At 38.1% G+C, this 10,454-nt stretch overlaps 1 protein-coding gene across 2 annotated transcripts in view; it reads right to left on the bottom strand.

Moving 5' to 3' along the window:
* Positions 1–8,146, bottom strand: part of LOC109841022 (plant cysteine oxidase 3) — an 11,431-nt gene extending 3,285 nt beyond the window's left edge. For both annotated transcript variants that reach the window (XM_020409867.1, XM_020409868.1), the window contains exons 1-2: positions 7,814–8,146; positions 6,582–6,739 (exon numbers count right to left, since the gene is read on the bottom strand). In XM_020409867.1, coding sequence (XP_020265456.1) covers positions 6,582–6,739; positions 7,814–7,928 — 273 coding nt within the window. In that variant the 5' untranslated portion in view covers positions 7,929–8,146. The remainder of the gene's footprint in view (positions 1–6,581; positions 6,740–7,813) is intronic.

Raw genomic sequence — 10,454 nt, 5'->3', positions numbered from 1 at the left:
ATAACAAGAAATTTACCCCAAATTTTGGGGGCCCAAGAATCTTTTTACACACTGTTGAAAGACTGTAGAACTGCTAAGAAATCCGATCAGAGCATAAAGGACTAAAGAAGCATACAGCTTTTTCTAACCAAGGTTATCGATAGCGGATAGCGTCGCGTAACAGTGAGGCATCGCTAAGGCTATTTCGGGTTATTGCGGCAAAATAACGGTAACAAATGCAAAGTCAAATAGCGGCCTAATTTAGATATGTATAAATACTAAAAAAATTAAAAAAATTTAAAAAAATCTAAGAAACCTAAAAGTACACATTAGATGATTTAAAGAGATCCTAAACATGAAATAGACATGTAACCATCACGTAATACTGAAGATGACTGGAGAAGTCAAAAAGTCATCGTCTTCGAGAAGAAGAGCTTAGCGGTGACATGACTGCCCTAAGAGGAGCTCACGGTGAAGGAGGTGAGATGAAGTATCAAAGTAGGTGTCAGAGGCTATGAGAGGTGACGGGAGTATGCTGAAAATCACAAGAGACGATAGAATGCAATGATCAAGGGTTGAGTTTAATTTTAAAAAAAATAAGCCTCAAACCACTTTTAAATAACAATCAAAAAACAAATTTTGAATGCAATCGTTCACTATTTACCGTTATGACACACTATTGATCGCTTTTACGAACAGACATATTCCGCAATGTCACCGCTATTGCACGTTAGCGTAGCGGGCGATAACATCACGGGAAGGGACCGCTAACACTATTAACACCGCTATTGCGGGGCTATTTACCGCTATTTATAACAGTGTTTCTAACATAACGAGCATACTGATGCAGCTGAATTGACCAAAGATCGTGGCTTTAATGAATCCTATGCCTCAAAAGTAAGGACTTACTAGGTTTAAGTGGAGGCCATAAATAAGAACCCTGATTCATTTAATCGCAAAAGGAAGATAAAGGTGCTGAATGGTGAAGAGAAAATGTTTTTCCCTTTTTCTGATCTCAATAAAGTAAAGACGCTTGGCTTCGATGTATCCCGTGGCTCAAAGTCAATGTTTACTTGACTTGTATAAGATCTAAATAAGCTTCAGCCAGTTTCAAGGTTAGGCATCAAACTTCTTTTGTGTCTCTCCTAAGGCGTCATTATGCTAAGATAATACATCCAGTGTATAATAGAATACACTTTATTTTTTGAAGAAGTTAACTTCTTGTTCTCATGTTAATGGTATACTTACCAAGATTATGACCAAGGTCAACTCTAAACAGTTTGTATGGACCATGATTCTTTCTTTAATTCTCTTTTTTACTAATAATATTATATTGCTGTGACTAATGAATCTCGAAGCCCATTCTTTCCTGGCCTTAACTTTGAGATTTCATGGGTTTAAAACAGGTGGAAGTAAATTGCCACTCTGATACTAGTCCCAACAAACTTTTTTGGGGCTTCCAAACATCTAATAAATACAAAAAGTGAAGTTTATCACATGTTCTTTAGTGAATATCTGCGCCATGCCGACGCCAAGACAGGTGAGGTTGTTCATCTTCTTTCTTTATGTTTTACTTTATAGACTCATAGACAAGATAAACCAACAACCTGGTATTACTTGTTACAAGTTAGTTGCAGTTTAGTGCATTCCCTCATATTCGTTGTCAGTTAGATTTCTGTTTTCTATTTTTATGGCTATTTTATTTCCAGTAGTTGTTATGCCCAGTTAGTGGAGTCGTATTTGCAGAGTCAGTCTAAATAACTCAGTCCATGCTGACTGAATAAAATTAGTAGTTAGTTAGCTTTATTTGAGTTATATTAAGAGTCTAGAGTTCCTCCGTTACCTTTTGTATTCAGTTACTCTATTTTCTGAGAAATAAAACGTCTGCTTCTTTCACCTTAAATTCTTTTCTATTTTGTTATATGGTATCAGAGCTTGGTTGACCACCAAGTGTTTGTTCTATTGCCCGGTGAGAGGAGGTTTATTGTGAGTTCTATTACTTGTCAAGTCAAGATGAACGAAAGTAATAGTGTTTCTCAGCTGACTGTTGAGAAGCTTGTCGGCATCGATTATCAATATTGGTGACTGTATATGGAGGCCTACCTTCAAGGTCAAGATTTATGGGATCTTGTCTCCGGTGATGATAAGGAGCCAGATGATACTCCACAGCATGCTGATGCTAGGCGGAAATGGAAGATTAAGTGTGGGAAGGCGTTGTTTGCACTCAGAACTTCGATCAGTAAGGAATTTATTGATCATGTTCGTGAGTTGGATTCGCCGAATAAAATTTGGGATACTCTTGAGAGATTATTTACTCAGAAGAACACTACGCAGCTTCAATACCTTGAGAATTAGCTTGCTTTGTTAACTCAAGGTAATATGTCCATATCTGATTATTTTCTGAAGGTTAAGAATGTGTGCAGAAATTTCAGAACTGGACAGTGAAAAACCTATAAGTGATGCCAGGTTACGACGCTATTTGATTCGTGGTTTGAGGAAGGATTTCATGCCAGTCATCTCATCTATTCAAGGTTGGCCGAAGCAGCCATCTATTGTTGAGTTGGAGAATCCTCTGTCTAACCAGGAAGCCCTGGTTAAATAGATGACTGGAAAATCTCTTGATATTGAGGATGCATTGTATGTGAAAGACAAGGGGAAGAACAAGAATGCTTACAAACACTCTATAAAGGGTGGTAAGCAGCAAAAGGGTGAGGGGGAGTCAACAAACTCCTCTCAATCGTGTTATAGATGCGGAAAGGTGGGTCACATAAAGGCAAATTGTCGTGCAAGGGTCGTATGCAAACGGTGTGGCAAACCGGGGCATATTAAGCCAAACTGCGTGTGTTAAACTTGCAGAATCAGATGCAAATGCAGTACATGAAACCCAGGAGGACGAAGCAAAATGGGAGAAATGTCTCTCTGTGGAAGAAATTAATCAACCAGACAACATGGCTTCTATTATGCATGATGTGACGCAGATACAGATGACATTGGTTGCATTGATTACAAGCAGGACTAGATAGTTGATTCGGGTTGCTCACATCATGCTACTGGTGATGCCACAATACCCTCACATGTTCGTTCCCATTTGAGCAAGCGAGTGATTGTTACTGCAGATAATTCATTACATCCTGTGGCGAAAGAAGGGAATTACTGTGTCAAAGGCTACAGATGTAGATGCTGGTGGTCTTACTCTTGAGGATGTGTATTACGTACCAGGCTTAAAGAAGAATCTTGCTTCAGTTTCTCAGATCACTGATTCGGGGAAGTACGTTTTATTTGGTCCTGAGAATGTACAAGTACTTAGTAATCTAAAGAGTGTTGATGTTGATATTCTGCTTACGGGAAGAAAGAAAAATTCTTTATACATCTTGTCTGCGAGTGATGCTTATGTTGAAAAGACAAGCAGAAATACTAGTGCTTCACTTTGGCATGCTCGACTTGGGCACGTTGGCTATCAATTACTGCAGCAGATATCAACAAACAGACTGCTTGAAGATGTTCTTTTCTTCAAAATAGTGCATCCAGACGTAGTGTGTGCTGGTTGTCAATACGGTAAATCACATCGTCTCCCTTTCCATAAGTCTATGAATCGTGCTTCCGCGATGTTTTAGCTTGTGCACTCTGATCTTATGGGACCTACCAGAACTCCAAGTTATAGTGGCTTCCGCTATATGATGGTTCTACCAGAACTCCAAGTTATAGTGGCTTCCGCTATATGATGGTTATTGTGGATGATTACTCCCGCTACAGCTTGGTGTATTTTCTGGAAACCAAGAGTGAAGCTCTCACCCACTTTATGTAGTTTAAGATGATGGTAGAAAGGGAGTTTGGGTCGGCCATAAAGTGTTTGCGTACCGATAATGAAGGTGAATTTCTATCTCATGAATTTTCAAAATTTTGTGAGAATGATATTTATCGTCAAATAACATGTCTGAATACCCTGCAACAGAATGGGGTCGCTGAGCGTAAGCTGACACACCTTACAACAGTGACCTTATCTTGGCTGCATGATAAAAATCTTCCTCGAGAGTTGTGGGCAGCAGTTATGCAATGTGCTTGTCATGTAATTAACCAGTTACTTCCATGACCAAGTACTTCAAAATCTCCTTTTGAGATGATTTATGACATTAAACCTGATGTGAGTTATTTCAGAATTTTTGGTTCTCTTTGCTATGTTCATATACCCAAGCATCATCGAACTAAGCTTGACCCGAAAGCAAGAAAATGTGTGTTTGTTGGTTATGATGCTCATAGGAAAGGCTGGAAGTGTATGGATCCTGTCACGAAGAAGATTGTTACTTCTCGTGATGTTGTGTTTGATGAGGTTTCTACCTTATACCCTGCTGCTACTGCACATGGAGAAAACTCAGAAAGTGTTCCTCTTATTGATTCTGACATTGAGTCTATTGCTACTCAAGCTGATTCCAGCGAAAGGGGGAGATTGAAGTTCCCTCAACTTATTTCCTCACAAGGTGAAGTCACACCGCGAAGGATGACAAGGCAAAGGAAGTTGCCTAGTCATTTAAATGAGTATGATGTGCAGTTAAATTAGTGCACTATCTTCTTTTATGGTGACAGATACTTTTGAAAATGAACCTACATCCTATTCTGAAGCTCAAGGGAAGCCTGATTGGGAAGTTGCAATGAGAGATGCAATAGCAGCCTTGAAGAAGAATGCTACTTGGGATCTTGTACCTAGACCGAAGGGTGCTGATCTTATTACATGTAAGTGGGTTTACAAGCTAAAGAAGGCAGCAGATGGAACCATTGCAAGACACAAAGCTCGCTTAGTTGCTCGTGGTTTTTCTCAGCAGTATGGCTCGGATTACGATGAGACCTTTAGTCCTGTTGCAAAAATGGTTCCTGTTCGTACCATTATCTCTTTGGCTGCTAGCAAAGGTTAGACTATTTGGCAATTTGACGTGAAAAATGCTTTCCTTCACGGGGAGTTAGATCATGATATATATATATGAAGCAACCACAGGGGTTCGTATCTGAGAAGTTTCCTCATTATGTATGCCGACTTAAGAAGGCTCTCTATGGCCTCAAACCAGCGCCTCGTGCTTGGTATGGGAAGATAGCTGAATATTTCATATTTTGTGGTTTTCATCCTTCAGATTCAGATCCTAGTCTCTTTGTCAAGGTAAAGGGATCATTGGCCATTATGATTCTTCTTTATGTGGACAATATGATAATTACAGGAGATGATGCAGCTGAAATTATGCGCCTCCAAGATGATTTATCTCTTTGTTTTAAGATGAAAAGCTTGGGTGAAGCTCACTGTTTTCTTGGCTTGGAGTTGGAACGATCATATGGCTATTTTCTCTCACAAAGAGGATATGCTGCAAGGATCTTACAACATTTTGGCATGGAGAACTCCAACTCTACAACCACTCCCATGGATCCAGGCCTCAAGTTGAAGAAGGATGAAGGAAAGCCTCTGGATGATGTGACCGAGTACCGTAGAATGGTTGGGAGCTTACTGTATCTAACAATTACTCGCCCGGATATTACATTCTCAGTGTTTTATCTCAATTTATGAACCAACCGTGTTGGTCATATGGCTGCTGCAAAACGGGTCTTATGGTATGTGAAAGGAACCTTGGATTATGGATTATACTATCAACCTAATAATCAACGTTGAATTTTATACCGAATCCTAAGTAGGGATAAGTCTAACGCCTAATAAGGTTTGCTCTTTGGAAGGCTATGTCGATGTCGATTGGGCTAGAGATATAAATGACAGGCGTTCCACCTCTGGTTATTGTTTCAATATTGGTTCTGCAGCCATATCTTGGTGCAGCAAGAAGCAAAGTACAGTGGCCTTATCAAGTGCAGAAGCTGAGTATGTTGCAGCAACATTGGCCACTCAGGAGTGTATCTGGCTTTCAAGACTTATTCAAGATGTAAACGAGGACAACAACTTTCCTATTCCAGTTTTCTGTGATAGTGAAAGTGCAATCAGACTTGCTGAAAACCCAGTATTCCATGCCCGCACAAAGCATATTGATACTATCATTTTGTTCGAGAAAAGGTGCTAAATCAAGAAATTGAGTTGTGTTAGATACGAACAAAGGGGCAGGTTGCAGATGGCCTTACAAAGGCACTTTCTAAAGCTAAGTTTGAGGAGTTTCGAGGAAGACTTGGTCTTGTTAATAGAGGGCATGCACTAAGGGGGAGTGTTACAAGTTAGTTGCAGTTTAGTACATTCCCTCATATTCGGTGTCAGTTAGATTTCTGTTTTCTATTTTTATGGCTATTTTATTTCTAGTAGTTGTTATGCCCCGTTAGTGGAGTCTTTAGTGAAGTCGTATTTGCCGAGTCAGTCTAAATTACTCAGTCTCTGCTGACTGAGTAAAATTAGGAGTTAGTTAGCTTTATTTGAGTTATATTAAGAGTCTAGAGTTCCTCCGTTACCTTTTGTATTCAGTTACTCTATTTTCTGAGAAATAAAACATTTGCTTCTTTCACCTTAAATTCTTTTCTATTTTGTTATAGCGGGTAGATCAAGTTCAGATTACGCATCAGCTCTGCATAACCAGAAAATGAATTACATTGAAAGGAAAACAGGCTGGAAGTAACTGGTTCAACAAACTTACAGTAAAGCTATCACATTCATATATATGCAAGTACGTTATTGGCTGAGCCCATCGAGCTGTCCTATTTGGATTATTGAAGGGACTCGATCCAAAAAAACCAAGTCCTCTGTCATCATCCAATCCATCTCCAAGTCCTACTTCTTCTGGAGTTATTGTATCTGGACAGAAATAACATAATTACTATAAATTCTAGAACTATATTACTGGATCCTTATGTTTTGTTGGGATTGCAACATACGTGAGAACCATGGGATTAAAAGGTAAGGGAGACAATAGATGATCTGGAGTTTAGAGCAATATCCAAAAATAGGTCATACTTTCCATGCGAAAAGAGAAGAGGTCTAACAAAAAATCTCATCATTGAGCAACATTTGGCCATACTTGTTAGTGGAGAATTTTAATAACCAGTTTCAGTAAAGCAAGTAAAACATCAAGCGCAAAGTTTTGCAAAATATTTATCAACATTAGATATTAAAGCAAGACATAATACCCGATGAAGCGGAATAAACTGCCTTCACTTAGTTCCATGTACATTAGAACATAGTAAGCAAGACATGGAAACATGAATACGTATATGAGTATGTATAATATAAATGCATCTCTGATTGGTTGTATGCAGTTCGCTTAGTTCCATATGCATTAGAATAAAATCATACAAAATTTGAAGCTAATTTAGAGGTTTCTTAAATCCAAGAAATTACTGCTACAAAGAATGACTATATGTATTACTAAAAAGATATAGTAAGAGATCATTTTATAGGGCTCTTATTTAAATCCTGCTCTTAATATCCGATTCTCAATTCATATCTACATTTATTTTTAAGATTTCTATAATCAAATCAATGTAAGAAACTCTCTAATAATATACAAGGGATAGCATAGCAGATATGAGATGCCACCTCATTTTAGCTAAATGAGCCATCAAGAGACGATGAGCTTGAGCTTGACATATGGAGGAACCAATACATGATAACATCATTTACAAAAATAACCCAACTTTGGCCTTATCTATCAATGGTGAACTTAAATGAGAGAAACTACACATCATTAAATAGATTTTGTCCACAATTCTTGCTAAACCTAATGCAGCGACCGCAAAAGATCGAGACTTTACCGCCCAATTGACTCTCTAATAACCGTAACGACAGAAATACAACCCAACCCCTCGGAAAAATGGACAAAACCCAGAATCAGACTAAGAGAAACAAGAACAAGGGAGAATTAGGGCATACCCATGAGAGCAGAGATCTTGCGGATTGCCTGAGGAGATGCGGAGGCGGCGGAGGAGGAGGTGAAGGTCCTCCTGCAGAGCTCGTATAGAGCTTGTACTGAGGACCCCTTCGCCATTGCTCCTCGCAGAGCTTAGAGGGCTTGCTTGCTGTGATTTCAACCTGAAGGGTTAGAATGAGTGAAGGAAGAGATTGATGGTTCTGTTTTGGGAGAATGGGGGTTTGGAGAAGGAGATAAAGGCTAGATCAGTTGCCGCTGTTTGCAGTTGGGTTTTTTTTTTTTTTTCACTTCCCAAATGGCAAAGCCTGGTTCCCTGGATGGAGAGATGAAGATACGGCATCAATCCATCTTAGAACCTGGTTTTTTTCCGCCCCTTGGTAAATATCAGAAAACCCCTCTTCACTTTGGATGATCGTAGGTAAACCCTTGTTAGCTTTCCAAACATCAGAAAAACTCCCCCTTAAGTACGGGGATTATCACAACAAGCCCCATTTAACTTTCAAATTTTATTAGAAAACCCCTAAATGTGAGGGGGGTTTTCTAATATTTTGAAAGTTAAGGGGGTTTCTGCTAATTATCTAAAGTTAAGAGGTTTTATGATATTTAGCCCCTTTTTTGAATAAATTACACTAAGGGGGTGTTTGGCAATCTGAAAGTAAATTTAAAATATGTAAGTTACTTTTTTTTACAAATGACTTTTATATCCATGTCAGCACGCAAGTGAAATACAGTGTTTGTTTGAAAAATTAAATTATTATCGAAAGTGCAATGTGAAGATGATGTGACAAAATAAGATTAATTAGAAAATATAATTAAAATTATTTAATTAAATTAGTTAACTTTTTGTCCCTTTCATGTGACTTCACCACTTTTTTAGGGGAAGTCAAAATTGTATTAAATCTTATGTGGCAACTTTCTTACATCTCACTTTCATAACCACTTACATGAAAACAAACACCTTAATTGTTAAATGAAAGTAACTTTCTCACTTTCATCTTTCACTTGCATGCAAACAAACACCCCCTAAACCCACGCGGACTTTCAGCGTTTTAGAGCTAATACCAATGAACTTTTAGAATCACACTAAATCCCAATAACTTTTGCAGGAAAAACCCCAGTATCTTTTGGGTAAGTTGCACTAATTCCCCGATAACTTTCAAATGTTTATTTATGTTGTTTTTTTGCTCTACTTTATAGGGGTTATTTGCATAAGGCAATAAGTTATTTTGGGTTTTCTGCCAAATAGAAAAGTTATCGGGGTTTTGTGTGATTTTGAAAGTTTACAAGGGTTTACTGCAAGATGCTGAAATTCATGGGGGGTTTATTGTAGTTTACCATTATTTGAGTTAAAAATAACTAAGTACAACAGTTAAAACGTTACTATGGACCTATGGTGCCTTCCCTCAAGCAATCATTTTTTACACGAGATTGATGATTACAAGGTGATCGTCCCCTTATAGCTAATGAGCTATTAATAAATGAAAGTGTGATGCTCATATTTTTCGACTTGTCAAGGAGGACAGGCCTCACCACATAACCATCTCTTAATAGCGTCGTCACCGTCAATTTTGATATCACTATGCATTAATTGGACTGTCATTATAAAATGATTGTTATTTGTAATGGACAAAAAACTTATTTATCGAAACTTTGATTATGATATAAGTAATACAAGAATTAAGATAATGAATCTATTAAATATAAGATATTTTTCATGTAGAATTTAAGTGTTTAGATGCAGAGCAACTCACCCCATCTCATAACTCTGACATATCCCTAGTCGTAGCTTCAGACTGCTTGTAATTTAGGCTGAGCAAATTTCAGTCTGAACCCGATAAAACCGATCGAACCGAATGATTTTTAAACGTTCGGTTCAGTTTCGTAGTTTGTTCGGTCAGGTTCAAAAAATCTCAACCTGTGAAAATCGATCCACACTCGACTTAAACCTCAAGCAATACACCTGATACCCGCATGTGAGGGCGTGAGAACAAATTATAACCATACCCAACAGCTTCCTATTTCTCTTCTGTCCTTAGAGTTTCCTCCTTTTCTCTTCTTTGATTTTTCCCATTATAGTATCTTTCTTCACAGTGAGAGCCTCCACCTTGTAGGATTCGGCCATCACTACGCTTTTTCAATACTCGATGATGGCGGCATATCGCAACCCTAAGAACCGACCGAACCAAATCGAAATAACTCAGTTCCGTTCGGTTCGATTTAGTCTTCATTGTCGGTTTAGTTCGGTTTCATCTAAAATGGCAAAAAACCAACCTGACCGACCATTTGCTCAGCCCTACTTGTAATTACACATATTTTACAGCTCTAACTTACTTTTAGTTAAGTTACCAACCATTTGTAATCATACCTACTTACAGTTCTCTGCTGCTTATTTCTACTTGTATGCATGTACGTGATATTTATCTTATATCAATACAATAAGGAAAGCTCTCATTCTGTACCTCTCTAACAGTAAAACTTAACAATAATTAATTTATATTTTCCTCCATCCCAAACACACACAAAAAACCCAGAGAAAAGAATTTAGAAAAGAAAAAGACTTAATTGTTTATCTCTGTCGGCAATATACAGCGGTCAAGAGACTCAAAATTCATCTTAATATCCAAGTCGGATCCAGAGAGAACA

This window comes from Asparagus officinalis, chromosome 5 (genome assembly GCF_001876935.1).
Source record: "Asparagus officinalis chromosome 5, Aspof.V1, whole genome shotgun sequence".
NCBI classification, from domain to species: Eukaryota; Viridiplantae; Streptophyta; class Magnoliopsida; order Asparagales; family Asparagaceae; genus Asparagus; species Asparagus officinalis.
The sequence above is the reverse complement of the archived record's forward strand: the minus strand, read 5'-3'. Positions and strand labels throughout refer to the sequence as shown.